The sequence below is a fragment of the Protopterus annectens genome, chromosome 13.part0, assembly GCF_019279795.1.
Source record: "Protopterus annectens isolate FY-2018-M chromosome 13.part0, PAN1.0, whole genome shotgun sequence".
Classification (NCBI taxonomy): Eukaryota; Metazoa; Chordata; order Ceratodontiformes; family Protopteridae; genus Protopterus; species Protopterus annectens.
Window position 1 is genome coordinate 1175354883 of NC_056747.1, and position 25751 is coordinate 1175380633.

The 25751-nt window shown below is 39.4% G+C and overlaps 1 protein-coding gene across 2 annotated transcripts in view; it reads right to left on the minus strand.

Annotated features, from left to right (window-relative positions):
* Window positions 1–25751, minus strand: part of ETV4 (ETS variant transcription factor 4) — a 748952-nt gene that overhangs the window by 607537 nt on the left and 115664 nt on the right. For both annotated transcript variants that reach the window (XM_044055177.1, XM_044055178.1), the window contains exon 5: window positions 10949–11002. In XM_044055177.1, coding sequence (XP_043911112.1) covers window positions 10949–11002 — 54 coding nt within the window. The remainder of the gene's footprint in view (window positions 1–10948; window positions 11003–25751) is intronic.

The following is a 25751-nucleotide window of genomic DNA, read 5'->3' on the forward strand; positions in this document are numbered from 1 at the left end:
GTCATATGGAGGAATGGTTTGAGTTTGCGACCTGGGGAGCATACTTTCAGTCCACAAAGCCACTACTGGACAGTAGTCTTTGGTGAATAAGTGCATGGGAGCATGCACTTGTGTAGGGGTGAGGGTCATGTATCCTTCCACCCAGACCAGGGTTAGTTAAAATTAAGCAAAAATGTCCTCATTGCCAGGATGCCAGCAAAGACACAAGCATCTCTCACAGCTGCCTTAAAGATGCAACCCCACACCTCTTGCTCTAGTGGATCCCAAACACTAGGGGACAAATGAGCTTGTATCCAACTAAGAAAGGTTAGATGGTCAGCATGGTGGGGGTGGCAAAAAAAATAGATATTCCTTCTGGATCTCAGCTGTGCACCAAAAGAGCAGCCAAAGTAGCTTTGCACAAGAACTTAAAAGCTCTCAGTCCTGGACTAAGACACACCAAATTCTCAAGGTTTCTTACTCACCTCTAGGAGTATATGGGGGTTACTACTTGCCACAACACTAGGGCCCTTCCAAAGTCGGAGTGTGGGGTTGGGGTGGGAGAGTATTACTGGGTGTGATAGTTTGTGACTTTATAGCGCACCATCATTCAAAGCTGGGGGGGGGGGGGCATTCACAATTAGTGCTGCTGCTGAGAGTATTATTTTGAGATGTTTTCTGGGGCAGTACATTGGGTATGGGTTTTGGATCAGTATCAAGTTCTCTAGGGATTTTATATATATTGTTTGAGATATATATAAATTGTGAGACACTGAAAAATGAAACTAGCCCACTCTCTGTTATGTGATCTTGAAAATAGAATGTCAGACAATATTAACATGAAAAGTAAAATGAAACCATGCCTTGTTGTACAATTTATTTGACCATTATCCTTAAAAACATGCTTTTTTGTGGAGTACAAGCATATTTGTCTCTCTTCTTTGCTTTCTGGATCACCCTAGGTAGATGGGCGAGCCCAGGAAATGTACACAAGAGGGACCTGTCCATTTGAAGAAAGAGGAGGCATCCACTGACCAAGCTCTTTGTGTGGTGTTCTGCAGCAGAACTTCCTGAGAAAGCTGTTGCTCTGAGAAGCAAACATATTTCTGGAACCCTCACAGTGAAAAATCTGGGAGAAAAAGTTCCTGTGTAACATCCATTTGTGGAGATCTGCAGCTAATCTTAGAGAATCCTCCACTGAGTACAGCTGGAAGCTGGCATAGGATGTAGACTGCCCTTGGGGTCATTTGAGATTGAAAAGCTACCTCCAGGACAGTCATGGCAAGCCTGCACAAGAGGTAAACTGATCCCCTTTCCTTGCTGATGTACAACATTACAGTACTGTTGCCTGTCATTAGCTACAAAACCCCATTCTCCCAGATGGGCTTGAAGGCTCTGAGTGCCTGAATCAGGGGAATAATCTCCTTTAAACTGATATGCTTCCTTCCTTGAAGTTTACTTCATACCCCCCTTGCAGTTTAAGGCCTTTTGAATACATCTCTCAAGGTATGAAGAATCCATGGTTAGTTTCTGATTGCGATGTTATTTGAAGGGCACCCCCTTCTCCGATTTAGACTGACCTGGCTGGACCACCATTCTAGTTCTTTGGAGAAACAGGGAAAGCATAATGGTCACCCCCTCCAAAGAGTGTGACTGTTGGCTAAAGGTACCTTTCTGGTAGTACTGCTATCTTCTCGTATGCAGTTTGTCTGGGGGGGGGGGGGCATCAGAATTGTGGAGGCCATGAATCCCAGTGTTTCCAGGAATTTCCTGAAACTAACCATTGCTTTTAGAGTCATTTGATTTCTCTGACAGAGAAAGTGTACCTTTGGGGTTGTGGGTTAGCATAACAGTTAAGGTGCTTACCTCACAAACAAGATGTACAAAGTTTGATTCTTACCAAGGGAAATTTACTAGGTGTAAAATGCCCCACAAGGGCATCCTGCCTAGTATTTTACCTATAAACATTAGACAATAGATCACAGCGAGCTGATATTACCATTACTGAGCAGTGGGCTAACCTAAATCAGGTATATACATACACAAACACACAGGTATATAGAGAGCTACATACAGATATAAATGGATAGATAGATGTCTGTCCCCATGTCTCTGATAGACACTACATTAGGCACATATATACATACACAAACACACACGTATATAGAGAGCTAGATACAGATATAGATGGATGGATATATGTCTGTCCCCATGTCTCTGACAGACACTGCATTAGGCACATACATACACAAACACACAGGTATATAAAGAGCTACATAGAGACATAGATGGATGGATATATGTCTGTCCCCATGTCTCTGACAGACACTGCATTAGGCACATACATACACAAACACACAGGTATATAAAGAGCTACATAGAGACATAGATGGATAGATATATGTCTGTCCCCATGTCTCTGACAGACACTACATTAAGCACATACATACACAAACACACAGGTATATAGAAAGCTAGATACAGATTTAGATGGATAGATTTATGTCTGTCCCCATGTCTCTGATAGACACTACATTAGGTATATACATACACAAACACACGTATATAGAGAGATAGATACAGATATAGATGGATAGATTTATGTCAGTCCCCATGTCTCTGATATACACTACATTAGGCACATACATACATACACAAACACACAGGTATATAGAGAGCCAGATACAGATATAGATGGATAGATATATGTCAGTCCCCATGTCTCTGATATACACTACATTAGGCACATACATACATACACAAACACACAGGTATATAGAGAGCCAGATACAGATATAGATGGATAAATATATGTCTGTCCCCATGTCTCTGATAGACACTATATTAGGTATATACATACACAAACACACACGTATATAGAGAGACAGATACAGATATAGATGGATAGGGAATACATGTATTTGAGCGACCAACCTTTCGTCAATCGGGTATAAGATCGACTTGAAATGCCGAACATCGCAGTGGCGAACAGTCGGAATGTCGAACAAAACATCAAATTTGAAATTTCCGAGAGCTCTACCATCTAAACAAGCACTACCATTGGTCAAAAAGGGGGGGGGGCGGGTATTTTGCGATTCACTTAAATTGCGTTTGCAATTATGCGAATTTGCTGCATTGCTGCTGCACATTTTCCGATCGGCCATCTACCGGCCGATCAAATGCATGTATTCCGACGGATAGATATATGTCTGTCCCCATGTCTCTGACTGACACTACATTAGGTATATTCAACCACAAACACACAGGTATATAGACAGCTAAATATAGATGGATAGATGTCTCTATCCCCATGCCTCTGATAGAGGCAGACAGTAACTATGCTCAAACTGGCATACCCCACCCACATAACCTTTAGAAAATTCCAAACTAACATATCCCTTCCTAATAAACGCCTATGACAGAGAGGGACACAACTGGGTTGGGTCGTGCCACTAGGCTTATAAAGGTCCTGGTGGTTGTTAATCTAGTATGAACCTATGAACCTATTTGCTGGAAATATTGAGCCATAAACTCCACCTTTACTGGGAGGGGGTAGACCTACTGGTTGTTGAAATCCAGTAAAAACCCAAGGAACACCATTTTCTTGGAAATAGTGAGATTCGACTTGGGGATTTCCATTCAGTATCTGCAGGACTGGAAAGCAGTTCATTATGAACTGTTGCACTGTTTCTATCTCTCATCCTCCTCATCAGAGAGTACTTAAATGAAGTCATTCAGGCATGGGTAAATGTACATGGCCTTGGTTTTGCAACAAGCAATAACTGCAGCCAGGAACTGTGCAAAATCCCTAGCTGCATTAGCCAACTCAAATGGCAAAGAGGTAACTGATAGCTGGAGCACTCTACCTTACATGTGCGAAAGCACCAGCTCACCCAGTATATGACTATATGACAACAAACATCCTTGAGATCCAGAGTAACCATCACAGTTTGGGGGAATAGCAGGGGAGGAGTGCTTGTAATGTCAGCACTTTGGGTTATAGGACTCTGAGTTAGTTATTTAGGCCTGACAAGTCCAGGATGGGCCACTGCAGCCCTCCATAATGAGCACTATGAAGAATGTTGAGTAAAAGCTTATATTTACATTTTTTGTACTGGTCTTATGGTGCCTCGTTCAAAAGCTCTTGCAGTATGGTGAAACACATGTACTTAGTCCCATCAGATAGATGGAATGCCTAACATTTTTTTAATTTCTTAGGAATCATGGTCTATCACCTGGAGATATTATCTATCACACCCATTTGTCTATTGTGATGCTTTAGCCATTTACAGTAGAGTGGGTTACCCTCTCCTCTTTCTGCTATCTCTGGGATAGGAATGGTTAGGTAGGGGCCAAAGCTAGGATCTGGATTTCTAGGGAAGGGTAAGTGGGAAAGGTTCTGTTTAGTTATAGCTGCTCCCAAGGAGGAAGGGAGTCCAGGGTGCCCCCAAGCTTCCACTTCTGTTATTTCTGCCATCTCTTATACTGGCTCTTCTAACCTTTGGCTTGCTTACCTTTTCCTTGCTTGTGGAAGTAGAACCCACACTTCTATGGGTAATTCCTTTAATACCTAGGCATAGGGGGTGGAAAATGTCTTTCGCTGACTGCACAGTTTTCCACTTTTTTTTCCCCATTTTCCCTGAATAACTCACCAGTGGGGCTTCCACAAAGCAGCTCCTGAACCAGAGGAGTATTTACTAGCTGCACTTTGATATCCTCGGTTGGGAGATATACCCTCAGCCAAACATGTCTTCTGATCACTGACCCCATAGCTGCCTCCCTGAATGCTGCATTTATAGCATCATTGTCCACGCTTGATAAAAGTGTTTAGCCACTTAACCTACAGTCTCAGTGAAGTCCATAATTTTGTCCTCAGATCCCCATCAGACACCTCTCTGATACTTTCCTTTATGTGGTCTAGGAGAGCAATTTGAAATTTGGTCAAGTGCGTTTGACAATTAATGATAGTGAAGGCAAGAGTGGCAGCTGTATACATTCTGCCCAAACTAGTTAATCTCTCTGTTTTCCTTATGACTGAGAAAATAATTGGGAGTGGATACCGGGTTTTGAATCTTTTCCTGTATTCACAGAATTTACTTCTGGATTCACCACAGAGTTTTTGTAAAGGAACCACAGGACTTCTGGACCCTATAGAACCTATCAGGATTCTTACAGACAGGGGGATAGCTACCTACTTCCATGAAGGCTGATAACAATGCATTCACTAGAGTTTCCAAAACTGGAAGTCCAAGGGTATCCAGCCTCGTTAAATCAAAATATCATTTTGGGACATATGATTCTTCTTTGACTTCCCATTTGAAGTGGTCTCTCATCTTACAAAGAGCATCTTCAAAAGAGATTTCCTCCAAGGGTAAAGCAGAGAGACATATGCTGTCATCAGCGTTTGTGCCATACTTGAGGGCGGAAGACATTTGGGATGTGTAATGCGGTTCTTTCTCCTCACTGTCTGAGGATTCACCATCTCTCTCTAAGATGGACTTTCTCTTTCTCCTGGCAGAAAAAAAAATGACACAGAGGATTCATTTGCACTTGGCTGCAGGCTCTGTGCAGGGAGCCAAGTGTGAGAATCTCATGTTTGAGCTTCTGAGGGCCCTCAGAAGTGGAGCTGCCACCCTGTAGATCAGGGAATAAGGACATGATTCCAAAACCTGCATACTCTGAACCCGGCCATCCTTCACAGCTGAATAGTAGACACGCTCTCTGCCCTTCTGAAATGATAAAGCGCTCCTCGGTCACAGGCATCCAAGGCATGACTTTTGGTCTCCACCACAAGTGAGGCCTTGATTCTTTTTGGATATGAATTGTTTAGCAAGACATGCTTCCCAAAAATTTATGTTTTAAACCCTCAATACTCTAAACCTTTCAGTACTGTGTTTGGACCTAAGCAGAAAACATACAAACTATGGTAATCACTGCGTGGGATATGACTACTGTGAATATATTAAACGTTCTCTTTGCTAGCATGTCTAGCTGAAGATTTGCAAATACTTGTAAGCAATTGTAAATTACCCTGTGACATATATATGCCAGCATGACTAGCTATAATTGTGTAAATACGTTTTGTTTTGTATTATTGCTTTGATTTATGTAGAATGTTTGAATCTGACAGCGTTCTTCCAGCTGACCAAATGTACATGTCTTTTTAAAAAATAATTCTGAATGTAGATTATACCAGTCAGCTGACCTAGATGTGATGTCATCGTGTGCCAGAGCTGAAAGGAATAGAATCTCAGCAAAAGCTGTTTTGTTTACTTTTTCAAGTCTAATATGAGAGTAGAAGTCTCATAACAGCTTTCTGTGACTTTTAAAAAATTCTGCTATAAAATCAGGTTCTGAGTCAGTTACAGTTGAGTAGTTGTTGCAGTTGCTCACTTGTTCAGTTGTTAGTTGTTGTTTTCCAGATCAGTAGTTATCACTCAGTTTGTTTTCCATAGCTGTTCAACAGTAATAACAGGAGTTGTTATTCCAGTCACTGAGGACCAAACAGCCTGAAGAGTAGGCATAAATTCTTATTTTGCCTGGCAGAAGTAAGAGTATCATTTTGCCTTGCTGAGTTAATTAGATTAGACAGGGACAGCTAATCTTTAGACAGTTAGGGAACTATAGTTAGATAGTTTGAATTTTTCTGTAATCAGTGTGAAAGCTATCCTACAGTGTTATTTTTTTAATTCCTGTGTGTAAAACTCTGTGATTTATTAGAATCATTCAGTGTATACATGTTTTAAATTATTTTATTTATTATTAAATATTTTACTACCTTTTATTGTGACTGGTTATTTAGAAAGTACTTTTAGTAACCTAAGAGTGTTTATACTTATTGTAATAACACCAGGGCCATTACGAAAAGCCTTACTGCTTGGATTACATGCTACCATTTATATCAATAGCTATTTTACCCAATATAATTGAACACCCCTTTTAAAGGGTACTGTGGTATTTGACTGGTGGCAGCCATTACCTTGTAATTTGGGAAAGAGAACATAGCATGTAAATCTGTGCCAGTCTTTCCCAAGAGTGTTTGTATGTGTGAATATCAAATATTTAAGAGTGAGTATGTCATATACCTAGAACTTGGACACAGTCCTGTGCAGTGGTTAGTGTGAAGACTCATTTGGGGACCTAGAGTGAAACATATAGTCCTGTCCCAGGTTTGGAGCCTGTTCCCGGTGTACTCTTAGGGGAAATTGTGTATTTCTATCTCTGCTTTCAGTGACGCTCCCTTACTGGAGACAGTCATGAGGATGGAGGCTCCTTAGTTACTGCCCTGGGTTTAAGTGTGGTCATCACAACTACCACAAGAGAACCCACCTTCTTCCTGAATAGCAGACATGTCCTAAAATATGTAACAGGCGTCTGACCCTATTAAACTAACTGACATTAACAAACCACAATAATATGATAAGAAAAATATTTTCCTCAATACGGTACTTATCTGGTTGAACTCTGTTTTAGCCCAAATAATGCCAGATTAGGATGGACAAGGAACAGCACACATGTTGCAAACTGCACCAAGAAAGATCAAACATTGCATGGGTAGACAGCAGCTTTATAAAGGGAACATCCCCGGACATTTGCCTGGCCTAGACATAGAAGACCACGAGCTCAGGTAGCTAGGCTAGATGTTGGATCTTCTGTGACTAGATAATATGGACTGCAGCCAGCGACATTATGCACAGGAGTTTTCCCCCATCAAACCCAAATATAATACGCTTTCCGAGTCACATCCATCACTAGCTTTTACTTCTGATATTATCCCTGCTAGTGTCTCTGTCTTTGTAGGCACCCACTACTCCAAGAAATGTACATTTCTATACCAAGGTTACAGTTTTAGTACAGAAGTTCTCTGCCATATTTCTAATCACATCATTAGTGATAATTCCACCACTGTCACAGAATAACTTACAGGGTGAATACTGCTCGCCTATCTAGCAATTAATATATTTCTTTACAATTTCTGACATTCTCTTTGTATTCATAATGATTCCAGCACTGAAACTTGTAAGACAGGACCTCTTGTGGTAGACATCACACACAACCAATACCATAGTTTGTACATTTTCTATTTAGGCCCAGAAGAAAGTGCTAAGGGTTGTAGGATCTTTCAAGGGTTTATGACAGGACCTCTCAGAAGGGAGCATGTTTTGCAAAACTATTTACATGAAGGTATCAGGTACTAGGTACTCATTGCACTCAGAAGCAAGAAGTATTCCAACAATGGGCCTAAACTTAGGTCTGCTGTACTTCAGGCAAGCTTCACAACTACTAACAACCTGTTTCAAAGAAGAAATACATTCATGGCACATGTTACCTAAACTACGAAGCAGTTTATGTAACCTATCCAATTAAGCATGTCCAAACTGAAGATAAGTTTCTTTAAAGCCCTGCTTCTCTTCTTTGGTTATGTTCTCTGACACTATGATGACCTCATTCATAGACTACCTCTTTATATGGTCCTTACCTAGAAAGGTCAACAATAATAACCAAAGCTAATGAATCTGAGAGTCACTATTTCTTTTAAAGACAGCAATTTGTTATTTAACATGTTCATGTCTGTTCATGCCCTATTTAATTACACCAAACCTCAAACAAAGCTACTTTCTGGATTTACTAATCTGAAAGAAAAATCCCAACATCACTGTAAAATAGCCAAAACAGTGATGGGGTGGGGCAGAAAAATCCTCATTAAACAAAGAAAAAAGTAACAAACTGTCCATGCCATTGTATATATACTCACACTCACACACACACTGAGACGGAATGTACATTACACATAAAGAGAAACTACAGAAGCACACAGAAACTCCCCTGAAAAATGGGAGATAACCTGGGGCCATTCTCTTCAGTTAGCTGACACATTGCTTTGCTGAGCAGACATACAGATTGGGTCCTTGGAACCAGTGGATCATGGGTAATGGGGAGGGAACTTTGATAGCCTGGGAAAATTCTCACAGCTGGGCTAAATACCTGCCAGCCTTAGTCCTACAGATGGTAATGATAACTTCAATCAGAAATCTAAAGATACAAGAATGTTATCAAGAAAAATAACTCCAATCAGAAATCTAAAGCTACAACAATGTTATCAAGGAAAACTTTATTTATTTTCTTTCTTGGTCTAATCATCCCATTCACTCCTTTCCCAGGCAACAGTTTCAAAAATCCATTCATTCCCCTAGGAGATGAGAGTGTGGTGCTTGGGAACCTGCTGTCTAGTCACTGTGCAGGGCTCTCTCCCTTTCTGGCTTAACATATCCCTATGATGGCTTGACATATGCAACTGCTGCAATTCTGGGGAAAGTTTATGAGGGCTGTCACACACACACACACACACACACACACACACACACACACACACACACACACACACACACACACACACTCAGTTCTTTCAACTACATTACTGCATGGACTGAGATGGGTACGCTAGTGCTGGGCACTTACTCTCAACCCCCCCCTCCCACCTATCCCTTCTAGCTTCTCATACCGTTAACACTGTTATCTGGGACTTTTACTCTCTATGCTGCAGAGCTGGGAACCATCCCAAGGACTTTTGTATTTCAAATGAGATTTTGAAAAATTAATGATAAAGAGACTGGATTAATTTCTCGGTGGGTCGATAGCATGCATTTAGTTAGGAAGTGTGGACAGGACTATTATTTATTTGATTATGGGTTTAGTTAGAAGAGTGGGGTAAAACAGTTATTTACTTGATTTATTTCATTTTGTGGGCCAGATAGACCACAGTAAGCCTGCAGCTATTTAATTAAGACTGTTAAACACAAAGCGATTGTTATAGAGAAGTCCTGGAGGCAAGGATTCATCATTGGCTGAGTTGTAAATATTTCCTTCTCTAAGACAGGGTTCCTAATGTTAGAAGAAATAGTGCAAAATTTTAACATTCCCCTAAGCTGTAGGTGATAAAGCACAGAGAATGCAAGACTGTATTTTGTTGCCTGAATTTTTTGTTTTATTAATTTCTTAAAAGAATATAAGCCAGCTAGCCACCTGGCAGTGTGAACCTTGCGATAGATGGCTGTCTCTGCTGAAGTAGCAATCTGACCCCCATGTACAAAATGGGAAAAAGGAGTTGTGGATGGATAAGCCAACCAGGCACAAATCCCATGTTTCAGGAAACAAGCAGGGAGTGCACTTACAGTCATAAGAGTTTGTAAGTGTAGGCTAAGGGAATCAAACGCAGGGCTGCACAATGTAACATGTTAGTTAGTGCCTGAGAGCCTTAGCCAATTGCACTAAGCAAACCACACCATACTACGAGTTTTCTTTTTTTATATTATGTTCCCTTCTTTCCAGTACTTCTGGCCTTTGACAGCCATTATAGAGTTTGTTACAATTCAAAGAATGAGAAAATGCTGTAACGCCAAACAAAGCACATTGCTAAAATGAGCGTTAACAGCGGAAGCCCAAGGCTAGCTGATATCCAGTTATTAGAGACCTTTGCTTCACTGCTAACCTGTTCAATTAATTGCAGCTGTTCTATATTAATTTTTCTGGAAAAGAAAAAAATGACAGCATCATGTTATAAAGGAATATAAATAAGTACTTTGATTCTAAAAATGTAAATTGAGTTCTGTTGAGGTAAGTTATTTCCCCTACAGTTAAAAAGTATAAAAAATATTTACAGATGACACAAAACTGTTTCACACTAATGCATCATACTACAAGAATAATTAAATAAATAAATAATTGACTAAATAAATAACCAAACAAACAAAACTAGGTAAAACGAGGCTTCCATACACTTTCCAATATTCTTTTATTTGTAATGCTAATGACTTACTGAAATAGAAGGGCCTACTTTGTTGCCCAAATTTTTGAAAAACACAATATAGATTAGGTTTCAAAAGCATAGTTAACTAGTTGACTGAAAAGTATTATTATAACACCTAAACAAAGATGAACAGTAACATAGAAATGAGAAAAAAATACTTACAATTTTCTGAATGAACGTCAGGCACAAACTGTTCATCGCTGTCTGGAACCTGAGCTGGAATCAAAAGGGAAAAAAAAAAGACAAATGTAATTAGATCCAAAGTAAAGTAAGCTGTAATTAATACTGATGTAATCTTTACAGATAAGATGGGGGAATTTTCTCTAGGGGAATGTTGCAATGACGAAGTTTGCCTTCCTTAAGGATTACATAGGTCATTTGATCTTATTTTCCAGACATGTTTTCTGTCATCAGAAACGTACCATGGACATCACCTTTTGCCATTATGGGACTATGTAATGGCACATGACATGGCCACAGGAGAGGCCTTGTCATGGCTGAATAGATAAGTGCAAAAATCATACTGAAATACAACATCATAACCACAGCACAACACATGCTTGGATAAGAGTTCATAACACATTTTGTTACTTTCATATACTTGCCAAATAAAAATTTTAAGTAATTCATTTACTTTGCTCTTTTAGGGTTTTTCATCCAGCACCCTAAGTCTGTCACCAGAATGTAACCCCAAATGATAGTGTCTCTGCCTCTCTGTTAAGATCACTGCTGACCAAACAGCTTATTCTTTGCAATGTTATGGGAGTCTGTGAACAGTATATCCTGCTCACCAAACCAACACATTTAGGATAACCGAGTTGTGCAGTAGCAGAATAGAAGAATACAACTAATTTCCTTCTCTGCAACACTAACCTCAGACAGAAGGCTATTCAGTCCTATGCAGGACAATTCCAAAAATAATGTATTCTGTTACTTATCTAAAATACACTTTGTGCAATGAAAGAGTATTTGCATAATTACCCAGGCTTACTGTTTGTTTATGATTTCCCAGGGCTATAGTTTAAAATTATCAGTTTTCAGAAGCCCCAGGTGTGAACTTCTTGGCACTTTGACTAAGTTGTAGTGGATGTAAACTACCAGGCAGCTTTATCTTTGCCACCATTTCTACCCCTTTTCAATTTTATGCCCTTTTTTTGTTACGTTCTCATTCATCTTACTTTCTACTGCTACTGGTGTGATTTCAGCATTCTTTTTCAGATGTTGCTAGAACTGTTGATATCCGACAATTTTGGATGTATGTTTACCCATCGAACAGAATTGTTATCGAACAGCCATCTCTTGAACACTAAACATCAAATGTCCTTTATGTCGTATAGCCATATCATCATAAAGAACTTCATCGAACTTGCATAGCTGGCCAACAGCAAGGAAACAGCATGTAGAACGTGTGTATACCTGACACTAAACTTGCTGCTATTATTAATGTACTTTGCCATAATACCTTAATTATAAAATTAAATAATGTATTAAAATACTATGTCGAACCTGTACATTTAAGCTGTTTTGTAGGGTAAAATGGTTCACACAGCTTATCTAGATCTCGCCAAGGCTTTCGACACCACCCCCCCACTCTGGAATTATAGATAAGCTCACTAAACTAGGTATAAATCCCTATGTCACAAGATGGGATGCCAACTGGCTCACAGACAGAACCCACACTGTGAAAGTAGCAGATTCCAAATCCGACATCAGACCAGTGACAAGTGGAGTACCACAGGGTTCAGTCCTGGGTCCTCTCCTGTTTGGTATCTACTTCTCTGAAGTGCAGGCCAACACAGAAGGTCTTTGGCTAACAAAGTTTGCAGATGACTGCAAACTAGGAGCCATAATCGAAACTCCTAACGATGTGGACAAACTACAAAAGGGCCTCACTGAGACAGATACCTGGTGTCAAAGCCATGGCCTGAAGCTCAATGCCAAAAAGTGTATTGTCATCCCCTTTGGTAAAACTCTGTACCCATGAACTACCACATAGCTGGTAGTCTACTTAATGCCGAAAATGTGATAAGAGACCTTGGGACACAGGTGGACAGTAGTCTCTCCTTTGATAATCACATCGCCACAGTGGTCAGGAAATCCTTCTACGTGGCTCATCTCATCACAAAACGATTCTCATCCAGAAAAAAAGAGGTCATTGTTCCCCTCTACTCATCACTCATTAGACCCATTATAGAGTACAACACCCCTTTTGGTATGTACCTCACAAGATATCTACAACAACTGGAAAGACCACAGAAATACCTCACAAAGAGGATTACTGGCCTCAAACAGATGCCCTATGCAGACAGTCTAAAAAAAACTACAGCTTTACTCCATTGCATATCGCCTACTCAGGGGCGATCTCTGCCTAACATACAAAGCTATGTCAAACCCAGAGCTGTTGGACATGCTCCACTTAAAGAAATCCCAATCCCTCCGAGCTACACGCTCTAGGGACCTTAACCTTGTCACCACAATAAACAGAACATGCTGGAGGGATAGATTCCTGTCCCAGAGACTTCCCATACTCTGGAACAGACTACCTGTCTATGTCAAACAGAGCTCCTCATTAGCACTCTTCAAGAAAAATCTTGATGATTAAATGGGAAATGGGAAATTCACCCTGAGGATCACTTCTGTGGCTCTGCTTGACAGGGGCACAGGAAAATAATTTTCTTGGGTGGCGAAAGCCAGGGTACATTTTTTGGCTAGGCTTGTATGGGCCCTAGGGCCGATAACCTAGTACCTACCTATGACCACAAGGACCCTGCTCATGTGGGGGCTGCACCCCCCACACCCCTCACTAATATATATATATATATATATATATATATATATATATATATATATCAACTCTGAGATCGCACTACAGTGGGGAAAGGGCAAATTGCCACTCTGTGCTGTTTTGTTTCTACTGGCAAAGCTCTGACAGCCTGAATCACTGATTTACTTCATATTTATGTACACAGTGATGCTTACCTGTGATTCCAAATGCCCTGCATTTTTGAGATTCTTGGTGTACTCCCTCCATGCTATGTCCAGGGTATCTGTAATTAAGATGTGGTATAGGGTGGGTGGTTGGGGGGGGGGCATGCCCAGATTCTTTCTAATTTGATGTATCCAGCATTCCATTTCCTACCTTCCACAGGGTACACCTGGGACAGTATGCACCAGAGACTAAATCTGCCAGCAAAAGGTGTGCTTCAGGTACCAGTGAAGTTTCCTGATGTGCTATCTAGCTAGCAGTACCATGAGTATGGTGGGTGTCATGTGACCCAGAGTACTTAAAGGTGTGCTTTAGGTAGCAGTGAAGTTTCCTTATGTGCTATCTAGCTAGCAGTACCATGAGTATGGCGGGTGTCATGTGACCCAGAGTACTTAAAGGTGTGCTTTAGGTAGCAGTGAAGTTTCCTTATGTGCTATCTAGCTAGCAGTACCATGAGTATGGCTAGTGTCATGTGACCCAGAGTACTTAAAGGTGTGCTTTAGGTAGCAGTGAAGTTTCCTTATGTGCTATCAAGCTAGCAGTACCATAAGTATGGCGGGTGTCATGTGACCCAGAGTACTTAGAAACTCCATGGCCATCACCCCTGATTTTCTTCGGAAGTTCTGGAAAATGGTTGAAAGAGAATCTATTCATAGTGTGGTGGGTGAAGCCTTGTCAAGTTGATGTCCATCTGAGTCCCCAGAAAGATTACCTTCCTGGCTGGACACAGGTTCAACTTCATTTTGTTCAGTGGAAACCTTAATTTGTTGAGACAGTGTATGGTATACTCCACTGTCCTCCACATCTTCTCCTGGAACTCAGCCTGAATCAGGTAGTCATACTGATAAGGGTAATATGGATGATTGTGGTCTTACATAAAGCATGACTGGCACTAGACATTTTGTAAAGACTCCAGCTGCAGTAGACAAACTAAAGGGCAAGGAGGTAAACTGAAAAGATTTACCTTACACCATGCACCTCATGTACTGTCTGTGTCCTTTGAAAACTAGGATGTGGAGGTAAACATCTTTGAAATGTCAGGTCACTAGTGGGTCCTGAGACCACAAGATGGCCACTAGAGTTAGCATCTTGAATTATAGATTTGTTTAGCCATGACACGGACAGAATGGGTTTCCATGAATTCTTCCTCCCTAGAACAAGGAACAGTCTAGAGTAAAATCCATTGTCCTGCTGGTCAAACAGCTTCTATGGTTCCTTGCAGTAACACCGCCAATAAGAGGGGTGGGACTAAATGTTGTTAGACTTTTAGCACAGATGGAAATCCCCTGTTTTTGCTTTAGAGGGAATTGAAATATTAGCTTCTGGAGATAATCTGGAGTACCCACCGTTATGAAGTTATGCTTGATGGTCAGGGATGGTCACTTATACCATTCAGGCAGAGTTTGTATGAAAGTAGCATAGCCATGAGTTACGCAAACAGTACCAGGATGCCGTACCTGATGTAAATTAGTTGATGTGTATGTTGTCCTAACTAAATAAACAAAGACTCTTGACTGCATGGTATAACTAACCACTGCCATTTATCTTTGTTAATTGCTTTTACTTCTTTCCTTACATGCTGTGGGATCATTAGCATTCATCAATATTACCAGACTCCAACTCCAACAGATGGTTTAAGGTCTTGTTCAAATTACTTCAGGAGTGTAGTATCCCACCTTTATACTTTGTCATTAAATAAATACAGTACACATTACTTGAAAAATAACTGGTATAAACCAGATGCAACATAAAATTTAACATACTCACTTGTGAGAGAAGCAGTGAAACTGACTTGAAGGCTGTACTGCTGACAAAACAGAAACAGATGCCTACTAGACAATAGGCATGCTTGTTTTTTCTGATTTTGTATAAAAGACGTATAATCTTAGATAGTGTGAATAAAGTGTCACTGACCTCCTAAACTGAAGAGGGGGACTCTGTATTGCAATCCAGTCAGTAGTGTACAACAGCTTGTCTTAGCCTTTCTTCCGCAGCAGAGTTGTGATAAGATGCAGCTCCCTGAACTGGCATCCCCCTCCAACTCTAACTAGGGGGAAAAAACTCTTCTCTTCCAAGTCAATGGGGCAAAAAAAAAAGAGGTTTCTTCTACAAATCTAAGAAGTGGCTTGCAGCATTCTAAACACCACACATGGAGCTCTGAAGTGCTTCAGTCTGATTCCTTGCACCTTGGGCAGCTGAAGCTGTGTTTAAGTTGGGCAACTGTAGCCTTAGATATTTTGAAATACAAAGTTTTTTTCTTCTTCTATAAGCAGCCATTGCCTGGTGGTCCGTGGTGGGGATTTTAGAGTGCTATAAGAAGGAATCTGGTAGCATCACAAATGAGCTTTTAGGGTCTCCAAACCTTCTTCTCTCTTTCTGATGCCATTTCCTTTTCTGTGGGCTTTCCTACATTTTCTCTACTTGCCTCTTTCATGCCTCTGGTAGCAAGGTTTTTGCTCAGAGGAATGATTTCAGTTATAATTTATCCTCCGGTATTTTAAGTAAGATTGAGATCTTTGCAGAAGCTTTATATGTAGTGGGGCTTTAACAAGCAAAGCTTTCACATCTTCAGGAAGGTACTGGATTCTCAGCAAATAATGTCTCGTTATAACTAACTCAGTTGCAGCAACCCTAGATTCTGCACCTACAACATCATCCACACATTTCATGTCATGTTTTTCCAGTTGTAAAACAGTTTAGATTTGGCCAGTTATACTCGTCTTCAGGTTTTTGTCCTGCATACCTGCAACAACTATCCTGGAGTTGGTGTCAACTGGATATTGGCAGCAGCAACCCCAACAGTTTCTACAACAGAAAAGGGGTAAATGGTAACTGTTACACATATATTTTTAATCTGTCTGGGTATTTACTCGATGATTGTGAAAAGTCTGTTTTAGAATGTGGATTGAAATTCATTCCCACCGTAATACCATGTTTACATGATATTAAGTGTGATATTTTTAGATTTGTTAGAAAATTGCAACTCAAATGGATGTTTGATAGTAAGAGAGTATCTTTAGATAGTGATTTAGATGGAACAGACTCTTTCAGGTGACGACAGTTTTTATTCATGTGTTGTTGTTGTGTCTTTCGGCTTTTCCCGGTTAGGGGTAGCCACAGCGGAACTCCAGTCCGCTAATGATTGGCAGTAGATTTTTACGTGCCGAGTTGCCAGTCCTGATGCACAAGATGAAATGCCAGATGCTTATTATTTGTTTGATGTTATTATGATTTCTATCAAAAGCAGGTTTGTCCCTATTTTTAATAAAGAGAAAGTGTTACAGTTTTATAAGATGTTAAACTTTTCGGTAGAACAGGAAGGTAAAACATTTTTGAAAGGCTCTAGTAATATTGTGCATAATTTGACTAAAGAACAGTGGTCTGCTTTAGTATCTTTGAGTAATAACAAGGGCCTTATTTGTAAACCTTCTGACAAGGGTGACAAGCTTGTTATTATGGATTTAGTCCAATATTTGGATATGCGTTATGAGCGCCTTAATGATGTGAATGTCTATCAGAAAGTGCTTTTTTCTGTTTATGAGTCAGCTATTAATGAATATTTAGATTTGATTGGTAAGGGTGTCAGACTGGGTTATATTTCTAAAGATGATGCAAAAAAGACATTTAATGTTAAGGATGTTGATATTGCTTGCTTTTATTGCTTGACAAAAATACACAAACGTTTCTATAACCCACCTGAACGTCCTATAGTGTCTGGCAAAAAATATTTTTCTTATAATATTGGATGTTTATTGCATCAACTTTTAGCACCAAAGGTGATGTCATTACCTGCATACATCAAAGATGTTTTTGATTTTCTTAGTAAAATTAAAAATGTACAGCTTAACATGAATATGTATGTTATTACTTTGGATGTTAAGAGCCTTTATACTAATATTACTCATGCTTTTGGTATTGAAGCAGTTAGGGTTTTTCTTGGTGAATCTCCTGCCACAGAATATGTTGGGGAATTGTTGTCTTTTTGCCTCAGTAACAACTTTTTTGAGTTTAATGGTGAAATCTATCAACAAAGACAGGGCACAGCTATGGGGTCAGCATTTGCTCCCTCATATGCTAACCTCAGTATGGGGTTATTTGAACATGAATATACTTATAGATTTCAATTTTATGTTCAATATGTCAAGTATTATGCCTGTTTTACTGATGACCTGATTTTTGTGTGTGATGTGGGAAAAGATAAGGTGGATGAATGACACTTGATGGCATACAAAAGGGAAAATTAGTCTCTTTTTTAGATGTTGAATTGGATATCTCTGGACCATTTGGACTACATACAAAAGTATATAGGAAATTTGATGGGAGTATCCAATATTTGAAAGCTTCTAGTTGTCACCCCCCTCACACTATTATAGCTTTGCCGTATGGGGAAATGATACGGATCAGCAGGTTATGTAGTTACTCTATAGAACTTCAAGATGAGATTTTTAAAACTTGTTCTATGGTTGAATGTAGGGGTTATAGCAGGTCCATTATTAATAGAGCTATTACTAAGGTTCGGAACAGAGAGAGGGGATGTTACCCAAACCTTAATTGGGCTGGTCCCATATTGAATGGAGCTCAGACTGATATTTATTTTGTCACTATGTATAGTTGTTTTAGTGAGACTGGGTTTGGTGAAATATTACTGGGAGTATATGCAATCCAGTAGAGATTCCCAGCTATGGTTACCTGATAGGTTACAATTTTCCTTTAAGGTAGGAAGAAGTTTAATTTTTTTAGTTAAAGGGAAGTTTGTTATGCCCCCTGCTAGTTTATACAATATAAGGTTGAACCCTGGTACTCATGTTTGTGGGAAATGTAAGATATGTAAACATGTTGTTAATAGTTTTGGAAATATTAATGGGAGTAGGTTTGCAGTTAAGGGCTTTTTTAAGTGTGATACTGGTATAATTTATGACCTTAAATGTCCATGTGATAAGTTCTATATTGGCCAGTCAAAAAGGGCATTTAAAATTAGATTCTTAGAACATATGCGAGACACAGAGAATTTTAAAGACACCAGTTCTGTGGCAGTTCACTTTCATCAAGTACATCAGGGCTCATTGGTGGGTTTACAAGGGACCATTTTAGAAAAAAATTGAAAAAAAATGAACATGTTTCTACTGATATATGTTTTAGGAACAGACTTTTGTATAAATAAGCTATTTATATACTTAAGTTTGATACCTTAATACCAAAAGGTATGAATTCTGAACTTAATTGGAGGTTTCTACTTCAATGAGAATGTGATTTTTTTTAATTGGTATTTGTATGGAGTAATCGGATGTAGTATATATATATATATATATATTGATTGTTTATTAGATGTGTATTCTCCTTGAAGGCAGTTTAGCCAAGACGTCAGAGAGTGAATAAAGCTTTTTTGTCTTATTGGGTCACTGGTTTGTGGTTTTCATCAACTATCCTGGAGTTATCGGATGACATGCTCCTGATACCTCAGAAGAGGAGTCCAAATACTGATGGCCCAGAAAGCAAGAACTTCTTCTTAGAAACTAGTCAAGAAATCTGCTTTCTTTGTCACTGGGAAGAGTATCCCACTCTGGAGCCAGCCCTCCTCCCTTCACCGTTTCCTGGGACACTGTGTCTGGATCTACAATAGGGCTCCTAAGAGATGATGTCTAAGGCTTCAGTGGTTGCAGGCATGCAGCATGGTAGGGACCGATCAAGTACCTTCACAGAACTGGTATCCTTGGACCTGAAGGTCTCCAATGAACTTGAAAGTTACAGGGTGTCCCTTTCTTTTTCCCTGTGGGTGTGCCTCCCCTTTTTTCTGTTTAGGACAGTTGTCTGCATCATTCTACTACTGTGAGTCCACAAAACATGGTAGAGGGTTCCATTAATGGTATCAATCTCTGTTGGGCCTAGTATCCTTTGACAATTTCCTGCTTTCTCATAACGGTATTCAGAGGAAAACCATGGCAAGTCAAGTAAGCAGCCTCTTTGTGCCCTTGACTAAAGACAGACTACAGATGGAAGTCTTTATGTCAGATTTGTAATTTGCAGGCACATTGGTTAGCTTTTTCAGGAGTGGACATACCCTACACCTCCATGTATGGATGTCCATTCCTGGATGTTTTCTCAATACAATTAGTTACACAAAGCACAATATGTAAGCAGGCAAGACAGGCATTTGGCCCTCCACAAAGTACTTATCCCTAGATGCTCTTAGGCCTGGACAAATGCAGGGCTAAGATATTCTCTCCTGAAACAAGCACTTGCATAGTAAGAAAGAGCTAAAGATAGTGTGGGAGGATGCTGTTTACATACAAGGCAGGTGGAGATGTCTGAGGTAAGGGGACACCAGTTTGGCCATGGTGAAAGGCTCTCGGCTGTGAAACTTTGGGTCAGACATTGGACCTGAACACACTTCTTTGGTACCCCACAATCATTGTCAAGTAAAAGAACACTTGATCAGGGACCCAGTCACTGCACTGAATTCTTACTCATTAGGTGTCATATATCAGAATTTCTGCCTGGTGTATGCCAATGGTGAGCACAAGTCCTGATCACTGATTTATATTATGTTATCATTTATTTCCCAGCTGTGAGATCATAAAAAGTACAGTGAAGGGAAAAACAACTCTTTTCTCTTGTTTGGTTTAACATGTCTGGGTTACTACATATAAGCTGCACAGAGTATGCAAAAAACACTGTACCAGGCAATCTGTATGGTCTCTATATTAGTGAAGGTTTCCACATGTGCATTTAACACCTACTGAAACAATTATCATGACTTTTGATATGTGTGTGTGTGTGTGTGTGTGTGTGTGTGTGTGTGTGTGTGTGTGTGTGTGTCTGTGTGTGTTTGACCACTGGGCTACAAATGTGTGAAGACACAAACACAGAGATCAAAATCAGGTGTTCTGGAAACCAATGATTTACCTAGCAATTGCCTGCAAAACTGCTTTTCCATCTACTTCTCAGCTAAACCATTAGTTTTCTGCCTCACCAGTGTCAATTTTGCTTCATAACACTTAGTTTTCCATTGACTTTCTGTGACATATGGTGCCAAAGTCCCAGTGGAGGCTCACATATACTGCATTCACTCTGTGCTTCTTATCAACTTTGGGCAATTTTAGCTGTAATTAAACTCACAAAACCTTATCAAGTTAGGCTGACAAGACTTCTGCTATGGAAAGTAATCCTGCTCTCAGTCTGAAATTACCCACACTGCCTTGCAAAACTATTTCTATAACCTTCTCGATGGTGGAGGCAAGGCTGAGCAAACAAATTACTTGAATGCTGGGTTATTAATGTACTTAAAACTTTATTTTTGAGACATGGAATACCTGATGTAGTAATTAGCTGCAGTAAATAAGTCTGGAATACCAGAAGGATTTCCAGAGAAATGGGAATTTCAACATATAACCTCAAGTCCAATTACTGACGAGTCACAGGCTACAGACTAGACGAGCTACACCTGCTTCCTTATTGCATGTTTCAGGCTCAGGCAAGTAGTTGAACAGAAAGAAGAGTGAACACAACAGTCTAGACTATTCTTTCAACGAGACGGCTAGTCTGAGACTGCAGCAAAACTCCCATAGAAAAGCAGTCAAGAGGAGAGGCTATTAAGAACAGTTAGCCTCGGGGCACTTTGATTGATCATACTGAGGAGAAGCTGGAAACAACTTTCAAAACAAATAGATCCCAAAGAAACTGCAAAAGTATAAGAACTGCATTTAGGAAGCCTCCAGAAAAGATGCCTAGAGGTGTACAGAAATATATTTGAGGTATTAAAAAAACAGAAACATCTGTCCTAAACATTTTAAAAGAATATTCACGAGTACAAGTAAATACATTTGAGAAGCCCCCAATCAGAGGTATCAAAATTGTACAGAAATATAGCTAAGAATGTGCAAAGGAATGAGATCACTCTGAAAGACTGTTGGAAGGTCATATTTCAGATTTTATTGAGCTACAAAAGTGTGGACCATAGACTCTCCAAAATATTAGACATGTGGTAGGCTACTGAAAAAAGCATCAAGATACTCAAAACAGCTGCAAGGACTGAAAATATTAAATGCACTTTTGATATAAATGCTGTGCCATAAAATGTTATTTTGGATTTACATCCGAAACATGAATAAAAATGCAATGAAAAGAATGATACAGGAATAGTGAAAATGCTCATGCACAGCAGACTTTACCTATAAGTAGTATGGAGTTTATGATAACGACACGAAATGTAGTGAAAGAAGATGCATGCATTAGAAAGAATATCTATGGACAGCTACCCCAAGCAGTAGTGGATACCGAGAGGAATGTAATATACTGAATATGTCTTTAAAGAATTGGTACCTTAAGCTTAACGTTTTCAGTAATGACATGCTCTGACGTCCTGTTATGTGATACGGGCTGAAATACATGCTGATGAAGCTGGTGCAAACATCATCTATTGATTTTATTACTCCTGGCTCCCTGATACACCAAATGGTAGAGGAGTGACATACAGAGGTCCATCTGCTGTTGGAGGAATTTGTCTCATCTTAGACAGACAGGAGCAGGTCCCCCAAGGTGATAATATAAATATACCAGAAAATATACTGTCTCAATGGGGAGTCCACTCTCAATTCTGGGACCTGGTAAGTTATCAGACTTCTTGATGTTCAGTGCAAAGCTGTTAAACTACCCAAATTCATCCAGAACATCCACCACTGCTGGCAAGGACTAACCTAGTTTAGTCAGACAGACCGTACATCCATGTGTATGTTTTACAGAAACATACCTACTCAAATATACAGTCAAAAGCAGGATTTTAAGTTGGGAAGAGAGAAGTCCTGTTTAATAGCCCTCTTTAAAAGAAAGGTAGAGGGCAGAACGCCATAGAATACAATCAGAGCTGAATACTTAAATTATAATAACTTTAACCAGTTTAGCGCAGGTGGACCTAATCCAACCTCTTGTAAAACTGCAGGTAAGTAGGCTTAATGAATAGGATCAAACGCCTTTACAGATTTATGAATATTATCCTGATGATCTCAAATGATATGCATGTAGGACACCCAATAGCATTCAGAAAGTCTTAAGACTGTCCACACTGATGCCTTCCCTCACAATTCCCACTTATAAGGGACCTGTAGGTAACTGACAACCTCGTATTTTGATGTCTGAATTAATAAAGTGAAAGACTGTAGTTTCCAAAGTTCTATGTTTCCTTAATTAGTTTTCACTTCACAGTGATTAGGTAACCGAAAAGGGTATCAGGAAAATGTCTCTTGCCAATGTCATTATAAGCCCTCAAAAGTAATGCAGACCATCAACCCAAACTACATTGCCAAACTCAGTAGGTAGCTCGTCTGACCCTGATGTTGCATGGGACTTTAAGCACTAGAGTGCATCATGGATTTCAGACAAAGATACTAAAGCTTCCAACCCTACTGCCTTATTCCAGGTAAAGGAGGGGATGAATTTAGCTCATTTCCTAGACAGACTATCACTGACATTTCCCAATTCCATTTCATCCTTAATAAAAGGCAACATAAGACATAGGAAATCACTGCCAACTCCCTGCCTACTAAATATCAAGGGAATTGTTATGGAATGAGTTAAGTCCACTGTTCACCTTTCAGTGTCTCTTTCCTCAACTAGTTTGCTAAGAACCTGAACTGCCTCCCACACTATGCCCACAAAGTTTTAACCACCTGCCTCTAAAGCTATAGATATACAAAGTGGAATTCGTCAGCCTAGACCCAGACACCTCTGTTTGCAAACAGGAAATATCAGACTCCAGTTTGACTTTGTCATAATAACTCTGTCCTCTGCACCTCACTTGCTACCCTTTCATCCTTCTCCTAACAGTATCATTCAATTTACTTTTATTTATGTATTTTATATTTCTTATCCTGGTTTAAGTCACCTGCTCCAAAGACCTTTTTCAGACTTGAACAATGTCATCCACTCAACAGTTAGCGCTATATGTTACAATTAATACAGTATACTACAATTAACTAGGTAGCAGAATTACTTGTAATGGGTATGGGGTGTAATCATTTGCAACATACTTAATACGACTCTAAGATTCTTTCCACTACAATAACAAGGAGTCAGATTTCCACAGTTTGTTTGTGTCTTTCGGCTTTTCCCGGTTAGGGGTCGCCACAGTGGAACTCCAGTCAGCTAATGATTAGCAGTAGACTTTTTACGTGCCGAGTTTGCCAGCCCTGACGCACAAACTTCAACGAAGGTATGCCCATTCATGCATGTCTCCACACAGAAGATGCTCTAGCTGAGAATCCAATGGCACAACGTCTTGCTGTGAGGCAACAACACTACCGCAGCACCACCACTGCAGTACATTTTATATTTCTGGTTCCACGTTTCTGAAAGCTAGTACAGCCATGGCATGGTCAGACAGCCAAAATGTGCAGTCTTGACGGACTTAATCAAGGGAAGAAAATTATCAGAACAGAAAACAAGATCTATCCCCATACAAAGCCCAAGACTACCTTGCTGAAATGCAAATTCCCATTCACTGTGATTATGGAATCACCCTTTCAGGTAATAGAAAGGTGTGCACGACTCCTATACATGTATACCCTGGTCCTCTTATTTGACAATATTGACCCTTCAGTCCTGTCCACTACTAGATCTCAGAAAAAAGTGAAATCTCTTACAAATATTTTTTTTTAATCAAAATGCCTAACAGACCTCAAAAATGTCTTGTGTTCACTTCTTAATGCACTGATGCTGTTGCACTTTGGGCTTTATCAATTTCTAAAAACTTTTTTTTCTGCTGAAATTACTGTTTTCAGAACATCATGGCAAAATATCCAATGTTGTAGCTCAGCTGTTTGATGTATCTCAGATAAAAGACAGAAAAGGTCTCCAAGCAGCTATTTGGACTATGCCTCATTACTTTAAAAGGAAAACAAGTCTGCCATTTAAGATCTATTTTTTTCATGCAAAAATGCTCTTAATCATGTAATATTTGTTTCATCTGAAGAGCCTTCAAAGAAATTAGCATTCCATTTTATGCCTGATTTTGTTTATAATTGGTTTAAGAAATGTAATGTTTTTCTTCCTGTCACTGTAAAAAGGAATGAACTTTGCAACTAAAATTAAGAACTGAAATGAAATGAAGTAAATAACGGAGCTTCTTCTGAAGAAAGAACAGTTTACTGCCCGCCCACCATCCTAGTCTCTTAAATCCTTAATGTTCCTCTTCACAACAGTACCACTCCCTATCAGTTTACTTTTGCTTTGTTTTTAGGCCTGAGTAGCTTTTAACTTGGTTTCTTACGAAAGTGCTTTGTAAACCTTGGAGCTTTTCTCCTCAGGTCTCTAATGAAAAAGGGCTTTCTCGCCCCGTCAGACTAACCCGGTTAACAAATGTCAAATAAATAAATAAATGTATAAATAAATAAACCCCTGGCATTCAAATTCAGTGATATTATTTTCACAGAAGACATTCAACTTCAGACAACTAAGTAAAAATATTCCTTGTGCTTCAGTGCTACTCATTAAAGTCTCAGTTATGCTACCTAATAAGCTTTTCAGCTGTGATAAGAAGTGTTTGCCTTCATACCTCCCCTCAAAAAAATCACCTTTTGTGAAAAAGACCAATTATGAATTAGACATGGAAGAGATCAGAGTCTACTGCCAATCATTAGGTAATCCATTCAAGACATATCGGTTTAGAAGAAACTTATAAAAATAGAGCACTTGGTATTTTCTTTTTTCATTTTGTCTCTTTCTGACCCATTCTATGTATTTTATTACTTGCTTTTTATAGATCTTTAATTTTTATTTTATTACAATGCCCAGTAATAAATATAGTATCATCATAACAAATAAGTACATAAACAAGGACTAAAACCTCCCATGTATCATTGATAACAGTGGCAAATACTCAGTAATAAACATATTAATACAAATATAAATACATTTATTTACGTTATAAGTCTTTTACATACATCCATGTATCTATCCATACACATACACAAGTACTGATACACCATC